Source organism: Chinchilla lanigera, unplaced genomic scaffold, assembly GCF_000276665.1.
Source record: "Chinchilla lanigera isolate Chin_1 unplaced genomic scaffold, ChiLan1.0 scaffold00069, whole genome shotgun sequence".
Classification (NCBI taxonomy): Eukaryota; Metazoa; Chordata; class Mammalia; order Rodentia; family Chinchillidae; genus Chinchilla; species Chinchilla lanigera.
Window position 1 is genome coordinate 198,266 of NW_004955470.1, and position 14,808 is coordinate 213,073.

General features: G+C 39.9%; 2 gene segments (V, D, J or C); one reads left to right on the forward strand and one right to left on the reverse strand.

The window, feature by feature from the left end:
* Window positions 1-2,032: 2,032 nt before the first annotated feature.
* Window positions 2,033-2,612, reverse strand: LOC102008714. The segment is given in 2 exon segments: window positions 2,033-2,361; window positions 2,522-2,612. Coding segments are annotated over 2 exon segments (360 nt in total).
* A 10,377-nt stretch (window positions 2,613-12,989) lies between these two features.
* LOC102015504 lies at window positions 12,990-13,490 on the forward strand. The segment is given in 2 exon segments: window positions 12,990-13,057; window positions 13,180-13,490. Coding segments are annotated over 2 exon segments (366 nt in total).
* The last annotated feature ends 1,318 nt before the right edge of the window (window positions 13,491-14,808 follow it).

Here is a 14,808-nt window from a genome sequence, read left to right on the forward strand (position 1 = left end):
CTTTTTAACTTGAAAAACTACAAAGGAGGGGGGGGGGCAGCAAGCGTCATTACAGAAGCAGATAGCATTGGTTAATTTATTTTGTTCTTTACATTTATTGGGTCCCTATGATGTAGAGTGTGTAGGAATGCGGAGGTTTTCCACTCATGGGCAAGGGGAGAGGAGGGTACTCTGTGTCAACACCAGGTGTTTTTTCTTCCAAGGGACAGAAGATAATTTTCTGTCCCTCCTGGCGTCTCCTCCTTTCCGGGCAATCTCAAAACTGCTTACCTATGGGTCAGAGGTCAACTGGTTTCCACAAGAAACCTTATTTTCACGTTTCCACATATTGTTGAATAAGTCATATTACGAAAAGCATTCAAAAATTTTGATTAAATCTTTACTAAAGTACCAGTTGTATTAGTCTCAGAAATTAAAAGAACATTCTAAACTTCTTGGAAGCACGCTCATGTGCACTTGCACACACACACACACACACACACACACACACACACTTGCACATGCGCACACACACCCAAGCATGAATAAATAAATAAAGTATACTAAAGAAAGAGCTAGGTCTAAGCAGAACTCTATCTAGATACATCACCTGAGAATGGTGAATCCCTTAGATGATCAGCTGTGTTTTACCATGAGCAGGTAAAGAAAATTGTATTTGCTTGCAATCATTATTTCACACTATGACCATTATTTCACAGTAGGACTCTGAGAGAATTTCTTGAGTGCTAGGATTCAGTTGATCCAGTCTCCCTGTGTCAGCAGCACAGAAGACCCAGTCCAGATTTCAGAAACTCCCCAGAACACTCACAGAGGCCCTAGGCAACTGCACAGCACACAAGAGTTGCTGGAGTGTCCACTGGTTCCAGGGTCTTGCTGTCCCATTCAAAGAATCAGATGGGACAATCAAAGAACCTAAACATGCAATGTTTGTTAAAGTATAGGAAAATGACAGAAAAGAAGTGAAGAAAAAGTGAAGCATGAAAAGAAGTTAAAACAGTGAAGATACGCACAACATCTGGATGGACCCCTGCAAGGGCAAAAGGGCAGCAGTTCCCTGGAGCTAGTGATCCCTGTCTTTTATATTCTCTTCTGGTATCAGATCCTGGCTATGATCTGACAACTGTCCATGACTGACAGGGTATACCCTATTGTCCAGCCTCCTTGCCATGTCCTAATTGCTCAACTCAATGGAGACTTGCTCCAGAGGCTCAGTAGGAAGACAACAGAACTCATACTACTGATACTTTTGTTTTCTCATCTCTACACCAGCCTGGGGCATCTGGAGTTCTGTAGGCTCTGCGGGCACCTTCAAGTCTCTTGATTTTGTTTTGTGTGACTCCAGACCCCCACATAAAGCCAGAGATAATTGCCTGTAAGGAAGAAGATATCATGCTTTCCATATATGTATTCTGGCATCAGCCCCTCAAAAGAAAGATTACAATCTACAAGAAAGGGACAAGAAGGAGAGAACTTTGTCATAAATTTGATCCTTGACACCTTCTCATATTTGTTATGCCCACCTAATTCCATTGTGATACAGACATTAAAATGCAATAAAAATTTATTTCAGCATTTTCAAAAGGAAGAACTGATGTTGACATAAACTTTGCAGTTCTTCACCCTGGGAACACGGTCACTGCCTCTGAATATTTACTTAGTTCTGGGGCAGATCTGTTATTTTTCTGTCATTGCTCCTCACTAGACAGGGAACAGTCCTTGGAGCAGGGTTTTCCCAAATCCCTGAGCATTTCTTCCAAAGTCCAGTGTCTTCTCCTTGGAACAATACCCCACTTGGGAGATCTGCACCACAGCCCCTCCAAGGATTCTCTGGGTGGGCTGGAACAGAAAGGAGGCTCCTTGTTTATTTACCTTGTCCCGTCTTTCCCATCTGTGCATCTCTCTTCCTCTTGTAGGAAGCCAAACATTCTTGGCCACACTAGAGAAGATTTGGGAGATTCTGTCTCATGTAAAGCCTCTAATCATATCATAGACTCTGAGCAGGGAGCAGCTGGGCCCTGAGGAGTTGGAGGGGTTTTTGTTGTGGTCTGTATCACTGTGTGAATGGAATACTGCTCCCCTGCTGACAGTAATAGGCTGCAACATCTTCAGCCTCCACACCGGAGATTGTGAGGGAGTAAGAGGTCCCAGAGCCACTTCCACTGAAGCGAGCTGGGACTCCAGAGGCCCGGTTTGATGTTCCATAAATCAGGAGCTTTGGAGAGTCTCGTGGCTTCTGTTGATACCAGTGCAAGTAGCTGGTGCTTACACTGGAGCTGGCTGTGCAAGAGATGGTGACGGTCTGCCCTAGGGAAGCAGGCAGGGATGCTGGAGACTGAGTGAGCACAATTTGTCCATTTGACACTGTGATCATGTAGAAGGAATGAAAAGAGATTGAAGTTAGTAAAATGGAGACACAGGGATTCATGCCACACAATACACAGAAATAATAACCAAAACCTCCCTTAATCTCAACTTCTATGGCTAAAAAGAAGCTCAGTTTTGAGGTTTTTTTCTTTCTTACCTGTGACACTGAGCAACAGGAAGGTGAGAATTTGAGCCTGAAAATCCATTGTGTTTTGGAGCTCTCCCTCAGGCTAAACAGTTGTTTTAAAATGACCCCTTAAAAAGAACTCTGAACAGTTTGTGGTTTCTGAGCTTGTAATATGCAAATCAGCAGGGTGTGGACACTCCCTGGCTTATACACTCATGTGGTACTTCAACTTTTTATTTTTTTATAAAAGTTAGAAATTGTTGTAGGAGAGGTAAGTGTTGAGTCTTCTTTTCTGAGGTGATACATATTCATTGTCTAGAGCATTGTGTAAGTAATTCTGTGGTGATATTAATTTGCCGAGGCTAGCAAGGATATTTACCCTGGACGGTATGTAAGGTGCATTTTCTGTGAATAAATATCTGGTAAAAATTACTATTTGAAATGTCTATCAGAAAATCCTAACCCCAACAGATCTGCCTCTTCTTTCCCTGGGAGCTGCTCCCCTGAGACTATGCTCATCCATCATACCCACAAAGTCTAGGGAAAACTTCCATTGTAACATGTGATCGGGAAAGTAGACATCTTCAAGGATGTTTATAAAATGCTCAAACACAGTTTCCATCTGGAGCAGAGAAACCATCAGAAAGTCAGGCAAAATAAATCTTTCTGCCTGAAAATGAAGGAATCTCAGTTATTGGCTCATCAATCTCAATTTCTCTAGTACTCTTCCCCAAGCTCGGGTTTACAGGAAGCTTGGCTTTAGAGATCTCAAACACATACTCATAATAAATAAGTGCTGTAAGGCTTGAATCAGACATGACAGTCCCAGCAGCCATCCTGTTTGCTAGCAGATGCATTGTTCTCAGTATCGGCTCAGCTCTGCACCAAGGCTGTCCTCAGCAAACATGAGATGTCATAAAAGAGATAAGATGGGACAAGGCATCTCGCAGGTCCTTGGACATCTGGAGACACCCATAAATTCACACCAGATGCCTCAAGGACTCTGTCCACTGAGGTGAAAGACACCCAGAGAACTTTGACCACTGAGGTTCATTGACATCTTCTCACCTAATGTCACTTGTCTTCTTTCAATCCTTGTTGTCTATGTTTTATATGTTCAGTTGTGTAATTACTTCAAATTCTTACTTCAGAAAAGTAGCACAGATGGTGGCTTACCTCATAAAATACAGATAATCTCACAGTGGGGACAATTTGAAGGTCAAGGTCTCATGGGGCTAAAATCTAAGCTGTTTAAGAGCAAGAGCTCTGCAGAGCTGAATAGAACTCTTGTCACTTTTGGTCAATATTATCATACACATTTTATGCATATGTCACAACAAAAATCTGATGATATATGTTTTTATCATACTGCCCTACAAATGATTGATAAGAAACAGCTATTAAACACCACTTATAAGTATAGTCTTCAGCTAAATTTAGGGTTTTTTGTATATGTGTGCAGGGGAATGTCATGATAAAATGTACCAAATATGTTTCAAGAAATCAAGGAAATGTCAAGTGTACAGTATTATAGAAAACTGAGGATTTTGACAGGACCACATTATCAAAGATAAATAACCTGAAGTGAAATAATACTTTAAAAATGCAAACATATCATGTGGAAGTTATATATGTCTTATCAACATAAGTGAAACATTAGATCAATTTTGACAAATAATATAATCCTATAAGAAATATATTTTCTACAGAAAGATTGTGAATTTCAAGAAAAATACAGTGTAACATTCAGATTCAACAATAAAATTAAAATACTACACATAAAATGAATTAATAGGGCTTTTGGTATAGACTAAAAAGGAAAGCAAATACAAAACGGATTGGTAATAAGATACAGAAATGTAGTTAGAAAGAATAAAAATAATTGTGGACACTTAGGGTAAAAATAGGATAATAGTAGAAGAATAGAATTGAGAAAAGACCTTCCGAATATAGAATGAATTCAAGAAAATTATAGATGTAGAAAGCAGACAACCAATGTATGTGCATAACTGATATGTTTTAATAAATTAGACATTGAAAATAAAATACAATGATGTAATAATAATGCTGACCATATATGTAAGTATACTTATGTCAAACCATTCAATCACAATAAGAATACATAATTATATACTTATGCTAGACATGAATATTCAACATAAATCAAAGCAATTGTAAAATGTTTAAGTGAATATCTATCCAACTTGGTATTTGCAGAGACTAAGCCAGAAGAAAAAAGAATTCTAAAATCAAATAAATACAAATATAAAAAAGAAACAAAATAAGGTTTGCAAGTAGTTCTAAAATCAATGTTGAAAATAAACTATACATTGTAGCAAATTAATACATAGGAAAAGTAAAAGAAATCATCCACAACAATGAAAGATAACCCATGGAATGATAATAAATGTACAACTAGTTTTAAAAAATAAATCAAAGAATTAGACATCATCACAGTTACAAATTATTAATCTGCCAAAAACTCCATTAAGAAAATAGTACAAATTTTATAGGTTTACTGAGCAATCAAGCAAATGAACTTTTGGACAATTACCAGAAATCAGATGTTATTTCCATATAGAAATTTGGTCATAAATGTTCATAGAAGTTTTCCTCATAAAAGCCAAATTCAAAGATGTATCTTCATGTTTTTTGGCAGGTAAAAAGTTAAATATACTGTTTTGCACCAATAGCATGACCTGTTACTCAGCAATGAAATGTAGCAAACTTGATATATTCAACTTAGGTAATAAACCTCAAAGATGTCATGGGTAATAAAGTAAGCTGATCTCAACATCACACCTACTGCATGATGTGTTTTGTTTTGTATGCTGAGGACTGAACCTTGGCACATGTTAGGAAAGGGGTCTACCACTGAACACCAGGCTGTTGATATGCTGCCTTTTATGCAGTGATTACCAGAGGGTGGAAATAGAGAAGCAAAAGTACACGTGCTGTAAAAGTTGTCCAGGAGCTGTGTGGTGATGGTTCCACTGAGTATTTTGATTATAGCAGTAGCTACATAGGTTGCATAACTGATAAACTCTCACAGAGGTACAGACACACACACTCAAGCACACACTTACAAATACAAAAAACAGTGCATGTGCAACTTGTGAAAACTACATAAACTCTATGGATTGTACCTGTTTGTCTTAGTTATTGTTCTCTTGTTGCTGAGGCTAAATATCTGACACCAAAAATTAAATGAGGAAAGTTATACTTAGTTCACAGTTTGTAGAGGTTTCAGTCCATAACTGGATGGCTCCATGGTAGGGTGGGATGGCACAAAGACATGTAGGAAGAAAAACAGTCCATGGTACACAGAAGGTATCAAAGCAACAAGGGACCTTAACAGCATCTTTCTGCCCCCTTTATTTTATCCAAGCTACTCAGGGAAAATAGCATTCACACTCTTAATCCTAGGGTCCTTGAGCTTAACATTGCACCTTCAATGAATTCCACTGTCACACACTATAGATCGAGCCACCTCTGAAAAAGCCCCACCCATGACTGCATGAGATTTTGCTGGGATTCTAAACACCAGCCATAAAATTCATCCCTTGGACCCCTAAGGACTCATGTATCTCCCTTTATGCAAAAAGAATTTAGTCCAACTCTTAGAGTTGCCAAAATCTTAGCAGTTTCAACATTGCTGAAAAGTCCAAGTCCAAAACCTCCTTGAAGATTTAAGGCAAATTCTTAGCTGAAAGCCTCTACATAAATGAAAAGAAAGTTAAATTCTTCAAATATTTAATGGCAAAAGATAAAAATTACAATTCTAAAAGGTACAAATTGGGGGAATACAAGGGAATGGGACCGAAGCAAGTTTAAAATCAGCAGGGCAAACATTAAATCCCACAGTTCCACTTCCAGCATCCCTGGCAATCTGTGGCAAACTGTGAGCTCCACAGGTTTGGGTGGCTCCACCCCTACAGCAGTTCTGGTGTTGCAGTTGCCTTGGCGTCTCTCTTTGGCTGGCTCTCCTCCTTCTCTGCAGTTTTCCTTAGACAATCGTTGTTCCTGGATTTTCGGGGGTTTTTCAGGGTTTCCACTGTCCTTTTGCCTTCACATTCACAGCTTCACACACAGTGCACTATATAGCAGCCCAGGACTTCTCCTGAAATCTGTGTGGAAGCCATCCTGTCCCCACAACTCTTCCATTCTGAATGCACCTAAAACCAGCACCACATGAATGATCCCAAGGTCTGTTGACAGCTGGAGAAGTAGTCAATGCTTTCTTCTCTTTTGGGTGTAGGGGTTGAGTGCCTGGATTGCTGAGTAGTCGATCCCAATCCTGAGGAATAAATTCTCTAGGCCATTGCCATTCTGGAACATGGGGAACTGGGGGCTCTCTTCTGAAAGCAAAGTCTTTCACTTTAGCAATTTTGAGGCTGTAAAGGGTGAAGTCCTGCTGGTTCTTGTGATGGCCTCAGTTCATCTTTTTCATTCTCTGGTAGCTTCTCAGCAATCTAGATCTCCTCTGCTCTATTTTCAGCCCACAGCTTTACTAGAGCTTCCTTCTGGACAAACTCATAACATTTTGAACAATTTTTTTGGACTTTTTGCTCTTGATTCTCAGCATAAATGTGGCTAAAAGTCTCCAACAGTAGCCATGCCACAACCTCATTAAACTGCCTTGAGATTTCCTTTGCCAGATTAATTAGTCCACCACCCTTAATCTCAGTCTCAGGCAAAGTCTCTAGATTTGATGAAAATGTACACAAATTTTCTGCCAAGACATAACACACATCATCTAGAGTCCAACAGCCAATGGAGTCCTTCTTCCCAGCAGAAACCTCCAAGCCTGGTCTTCTGAGCGCTGACCAAAATCTCCCATCAACTACAGCCTCAGGGATTCCAGCTCTAGTTTTTCAGCCAGTATCTCAGAACCTTTTCCAACTCACCCCCCTCCCTCAAGTCAGCTCCAAAGACTCCTAAACCACTTGGTGATGCACAGACTGACTTGTAGTACCAAATTTTGCCTTAAATCATTTTTTAATTGCTGAGACAAATTATCCAACACCCACAAGTTAAGGGAGGAAAGATTTGTTTAGCCCACGGTTTGTACAAAATACTGAGGGCAGACCACGCTTCTTAATCTTTTCTGGAAACCTGCACCTTCTACCTTGATTATGGTAGAGATGTTGGTTATCTTACAAATGAGAGGGAATTGGGGCTAAACAGGAAGAAAGCACCTGATGCAGGGAAGATTTACTGACCCATGTCCTGGGGAGGTCTGTGTCCCAGGTTGCAGCACTATGGGGGGTGTTCTATAACCTTGCTGACAGTAATAATCTGCACCCCTTCAAGCTGGAGGTTGCTGATGGTGAGCGTGAAGTCTAACCCAGATCCACTGCTGCTGAACCAGGCAGATGCTCTCCTGGATGCCAAGGAAATGAGCAGTGTAAGAGCCTATCATGGTTTCTTCTGCTAGCAGCACAAGTAGATTCTCTGGTTGGAGCTTGATAAAAGACTCTGGATCTGCAGCTGATGGCGGCTCTGTCTCTTGCAGACACAGCCAGGAATCCTGCAGACTGCCATTACAATGTCTTCAGGACCACTTGTAATTAGGAATTTATAACATATTATTAATGTATTAAAATCAGAAATATTGAGTTCCTTATTTATCAAAAATCAGACAGGTTTATACAACCTTTTCTTTCACATGATAATATCATCTTTTTTTTTTTTTTATGTTTTTGAGACAGGGTCTCACTCTGCAGTTCAGCCTGGCCTTGAGCTCACTTTGTAGTCCAGGCTGGTCTCGAACGATAGTGTCATCTTTCACTTTTAAATAATTACCTTTCTAAACCTCACATCTGAGTCTCAGCGTACCAGGAGGAGGAGCAACTGGGACTGTGACTCCATCCTACCTTAGCTCAGCTGTCTGAGACCCTCAGCCTTGTAGTTTCCTGATAAACCCTGTGAACAGAGCTCTCAGCAGGCAGCCTTGACCTTAGGCAGCCTGACCTAAGCATCAGAGAACGTAAAAGCAATGGAAAGAGCACAGTGCTCAGCCATGACTTAAATAACTGAAAGAGAACTCAAAATGCCATTACCCCAGAAAATGTGATTGTGTGTCCACAAGTGTCAAGATACAACCTTCAGACTATAATTTTCAACAAAATTTCCAAATCTTTTACAAAACTGCTGTAGTCAACTTGAAAACCAAAATTACATTTGTTAGATGTTTTTATGTCAGGGCTTGATTTCAAAATTTTATTGAAACTTAAACCTGTGGTATCAGTATATAGAATATATTTATGCCCCTGGATAGAGTTAGGAGAACACAAGTTCATATCTGTCTCAGGTTCTTTTTTCAATTTTAAATACATATTTGATGTTGCTCTTAGATGTCTATCTCCTAGATATCTCAGTACATCTAAACCAGCCCTCTGGTGCTTCCCTCATGACAAAACACACACTTGGGAGTTTCTCACTTCCTTAGGAATCAGCCTGTCACTGCTCCAGCTTCCATCACTTTCTCAATGAACATCTCAAGTTTACTGAAATCTCTGCCACTAACAGATCTGAGATGCCATAGCTCCTCCTGTCGGTTGTAGATGGAATAACTGGAACCCGTAAGTCCTGGTAGAGCAATTCCTTATTTGACTGAAAACAAAATTTAAATATTTGTGAAATCATACAAGTCAGAGGGTAACTATTTGTATATAACAATTTAAAATTACCAGTGCCAGTGCCAGGACTCTTTTGGCAGAAGATGTTTTGAGCAAACTGAACAGAACCTCTGCCCTCCTAGAACTTTCATTTTAAGGCAAAGAGTAGTTAATAAATGAATAAATCATGTTTCTGAAGCTACTTCTAGTCTGCTCTACCTGACTTTTTCTCCCCTGGAGCACTTTACTCAGAGCAATTGGAGGAATGGTTATTCAGGTCCTTTCAGTGTCTCTTCCTTCCTTTATATGGACAGATTCCTAGGATCAGGGAACAAGTTTAGGCAGTGGAACATTTGTGCTTCCTCGGAAAATAATCTCAAGGCTGGGGATTTAGCTCAGTGGCACAGTGCCTGTCTGGCAAGTGCAAGGTCATGAGTTTGATTCCTGGTACTGGAAACAAAACAAAGCAAAAACAAAAACAAAAACAAAAGAAAATAATCTCAAATACAGACTCATTAATATTCAGTTACTCAAATTGAATTTTGATTAAATACCTTGATAATTCAATCCACCATGTCCCTACAGCTAGAAAACAACAAATATATGACAAATTGATACCATATCTGAAAACAAATTGAACCACTATTGGCAGAGCACCCTTTATTATGCTTAGAATTCTTATCCTTAAATAAATTCTTATTTATGCTTTACCCTTCTCTATCTTTTTCCTAAAACATGAAGTTTTATGGGGAAAGTGAAGAAGAGGTTAATTTTTCAATATGTCACTTAGATGTAGTTTGCCTTATTGCAACTCATATTTTCCGTCTGCATGCCTTTCCTCAGAGCTCTGGTTATAGACGGGAGACTGAGCATTTTCTCCTCTCATTCAAAGTGGCTCTTGTCCCCTTCCATGTGTCTCAAGTACTGTTTGGTAGACAGCTTGATTTGGTGAACACTTAATGTAAGCTAATCCTAGAGAGCCAATGTAGGACAGAAAGTCTATCATTCAGAGAGGTCACTTTTTTGGCCACAGTGGCCTTTGATGATCTGGAAGTTGACCATTATCTGAGCTCACCTACCTGATCTTCTGCTCAGCGGTCCTGCTCCAATATAAGCAAAGCACTTCATATATGAGCAAGAAGTACATAGCACCAGGGTTTGTGAGCATAGGTCCTAAAGCTTTCATTAATGTGTACCTAAAACAATGGAAGGCAGAATGGAGAATTAGAAAAATTGCATTTTGGTGCTAAATAAGTGTAACAAAATCAAGTATCCATTCATATTCCTCTTCGTGGTTTTTCATTAGCTTAAGTAGCAAAATTCCCTTTCCTTCTTCATGCAGTATAGGTTCAGAATGAAACTGGAAACACCAAGATTTTTTTTTTTAATCTATAAAGTCATAAAACAGGAAACATAGAAGAATATTTTTAAAAATTGTCTATTGCCCACACAGAAAACAATGGAAATCATAGGCTAACACGTACAGCCAAATCACACCTTCATAATATTATCAAGACTGTATATATTAAACACTAAGACACTTCTTTTGACCTTTAAATTAAAACATTTATTTTAGTTGCAATTCCGCCATGGAATACAGTTTAATTAGTGAATGCACACAGGACACAATGCACACACATGACAGCACACACATTTCATAATAAAAATAATAGCAAGATCGGGAGTAGCCATATCCCATATATTTTATTAGTCATACTTGTTTATATGCATTTTAGTTTGGTTCCTCATCATAAATTATACCATATTTATCTACTCAATAGGGAAAACATTGCTTTGAGCCAAGAACTCTAAAACACATTTGAAAACATATCAAAAGAATTTGGATGAATGTTAGATTCGCTTTTTCCACATTACGTTTAATAATCAAACACAAGGTCTGAAATTGCTTTCTCATAATCCAGACAATTACAAGCTAGAGATAAACAGGTCATCCACATTGTTCTAGTGGGCTTATCTTCCTATATCTCCATACAATCTTTCTCATGTTTGCTATGAATCTTAATTTCTTGCTAAACTAAGAACGCACATCATATTGGATTAGGCTCCAGCCAAATAACTGCACTTCACACCACATTAAACACTCTGTCTTTAAATTAGTGAAAAAGTACCGGGTGTTGCACCCTTTACATGTGGATGCTCAGATTATAGTCCACAATAGGCAGGAATATCAAGACATAATTCTCTCTTCTTCCCCTGTACCCTGTCATTTGCTGCGTGACTTCTGCGCCATTGCTTAGTTGAGGCTCACTTTGGCTTTGGCTGTGGATGAAGGTGGTGCCTGCCAGAGAGTTGCAACTCAGTCCAGGTTTGTCTTGCACTTACCTTATCTTAGTCAGAAACAGACATTTCTCTGAGGATTATTGGTTCCTATTCATGAGTAATGGCACTTAGAACCTATAAGTGCCTTGTGGGCTTAAAGGATCCTTTCCTCCAGGTTAGATAAAGCTACATATTTATAGCTTTTTCTACAGAAAATTGCATGGTGTGTGTTTATTTATAGATGCATGAGTCTATGCTTTAAATTCCCGTAGCCACAGACTTTATTTAAACAGTTTCCTTTCAAATAAGTAACTCCTTTTTGTAACAGTAAAAATCTTGGTTCTAGTTATTGTGATTGAATTAATAACATGTTTGCACAAATTCCCAGTTTATTACCAGACTTCTGGTTGCCACCATCATCTGTACTTGAATTGTATCCAACCTCCCCCAAGTATAACCACACATGGTCCACCTTCGCCATCTTTGCGTTCTGCATGGGCATCCTTCTCATCCTTCTTGGTTCTGATTCCTGTACATGGGACCCCAATATCCCTTATGCTGTCTTATCCTGCCCCTCTTGAATGGCTGCACTGAGTCAAGAACACCACCATTCCCATTTGGGAGCCCTCTCTGGACACATTTTTGATCAAACCTCCCATGTGTGGCTTTCACTTTCACTATTCTGTAGGCCTTGTTCTGTCTTTACTTTGCTTGGGCTCCATAGCTATAAATACAGCCATTGTGAACTATGTTTATAAACGAACTGGAAAAGATGTATTGGTAAAATATGCACATTTAAGGAACATAGAAGGTTCAGGAACATAAGTGGACACTAGGTAGAAAAATGACTTCTACTTATATAGAAACGTATATTGTTTCAGAGGGAACTGAATTCAGGGAAAATACTCTGAACTATCCAAGAACCATCAGGCACGGATCTGTATAACCCAAAGCAGAGCTAGGAAGGGAGTTCATATTCACCAAACATGAAGGGATAAAGCCCTTATTTTGGGTGGACTTTATAGAAAGAGTAGATAGAGCTCCTATAGAAGGAGTGAGACAGACTGCTTAGCTGGAGATGAGACGTCAGCAGTGACAGCGCTCGCCCTTCTTTATAAATCACATGTCTAATATTGTTGTATTGCTCTTACACTCTATACCAAGGCCATAATGGAACGAGAACAAAGAGGGAGCTGCTCTGGCAGGCCTTAGTCATACCTAACTTGCCGATGCAAGCAACATTTAAATGTTCTTGCAGTTCATGGTGTTGTGCCATACCTCACAACTGCTTCTCACAGAAGGAATCAAAAGAACCTAGAAGGAATCAAAGTGACTCATTATATATTGGGTACAGGACTAGTGCTGTCTTTTGGCTGCCAAGAGAGGAGTGCTTTTCTGCATGCAGATGCATGCTGTGTTTTTAAGTCTGGTGACACTTGGGGACATGAGGGACTTGCTAAGCTTTTGAGATGAACCAGCCCTGAAGCTGTGGCTAGGCCTGTTCAACTCTAGCTGATTTGCATGTTGCTCAGAGCAGGACCTACTCCCTTGAGGACTTCTTAAGAGGCTGATCACACCCTATGCAGGAGTCAGTCCCAGTCAGGACACAGCATGGACATGAGGGTCCCCGCTCAGCTCCTGGGGCTCCTGCTGCTCTGGCCTCCAGGTAAGGAAAGAGAACACTGGGAACATGTTGCACTGAGTGTGATCAGTGTTGCTTGGCCTTCAGAGAACTCTTTGTAATATGACTGATCTGGTAAATACTTGCATTTATGTTTCCAATCTCAGGTGCCAGATGTGACATCCAGATGACCCAGTCTCCTTCCTCCTTGTCGGCATCTCCAGGAGACAAAGTCACCACCACTTGCCAGGCCAGTCAGGGTATTAGTGGTTACTTGAACTGGTATCAGCAGAAACCAGGGAAGGCTCCTAAACTTCTGATCTATGAGGCATCCTATTTGCAATCTGGGGTTCCACCGAGGTTCAGTGGCAGTGGATCTGGAACAGGTTACACTCTCACCATCAGCAGCCTAGAAACTGAGGATGTTGCAACTTACTACTGTATGCAGTATGATGAGTACCCTCCCACCGTGATATAAACCATTACATAAACCACCCAAAGAAGCAAAATTGTGAATCTGGGTTTCCCCAAATGCTCCTCTAGATATCTTCACCTGCTGCAAATATTTCATAGATGCAGTCAAGCTTTGAAGGGTACTGGAAGGTTTTCATCAAGGGCTCAGAGAAGCTCATCTACAATTTAAATATTTTCTCCCTTTTCAGTTCTAGCAGCACAGATACGACTGTTGCTGTCTTGATTTCATGAAGACTGTAGGTTTTTAAACTTGAGGCATCTGAGTTGTGGCATTATTTGGAATTTGTATAGCAAAACAGAAGCCACTATGGATATTCCAAGCAAGAATTTTTCAGTTCTGGGAATTGGAATCTGAACTGCAGCCATTAGATGACATGGTATGTTTGGAAGATGGAATTTGATACTAAAGATTCATTGATACTTCTCCATTGGACATATGACCATTGGACATATGACATATGTTTCCTTCGACGCATCCAGGAAGTACAAAGTTGGAGTGTTGATACTCTGAACAGCCCCACATAATGTGTCATGTACTAGTGAATACATCACAGTAAAATTTGGTGGCAAGTTATAGCAGACATAATTCAATGAATTTTTTATTGTGTGTATGCATTTTGTCAGAGATGTTTCTTTTTTAAGGTTTTATTAATTTAATCTTAATTGATACATAAAATATAAAAGCAACATATATTAATAAAAGACTTTTGAAAGCTGTAGTTTAGATTTTCTTTCCCAAGACATCTCTTGTTTGGAGTACTTATAGCAGCTTACTTATTTCTGTATGAATGACAACTGATGTAATCACCCAACTCTTCATGTGTAATAATCCCTTTCATTTACATAAACAGAGGCATTGTCATATCCATGCTGTTGGAGTTGAGGATGAAGGAAAAGAGGATAAAGAGGAGCCTCCATACCACCTCCTACTAAAGCATCTCCTTAACCTCAAAGCCAGGCTGCATTGAGCAGACCCCTCAGTATGTGGAGAGACCAGGAGGAGCAGCTGGGGCAGCCCAGCCTCGCACTTCTGCTTCCCTGGGTGGTTTATGTTATGACTTGTATCACTGTAGAATGATAACTACTGTAATACAGATGGGAATACAATGCAACATCTTCTGGTTGCAAGTTGCTGATGGGAGAGCCAAATCTGTCCCAAGTCCACTGACACTGAACCTCAATGGGGCACCGGTTTCTAAACTGGATACCTTATAGATAAGGTGTTAAAATGCTTTCCTTGCTTTCTGCTGGTACCAGTTTAAGTACTGAATAATGCCAGGATCTGCCTGATGTGTGATTCCCCTAGAGATGCAGGCAGGGAG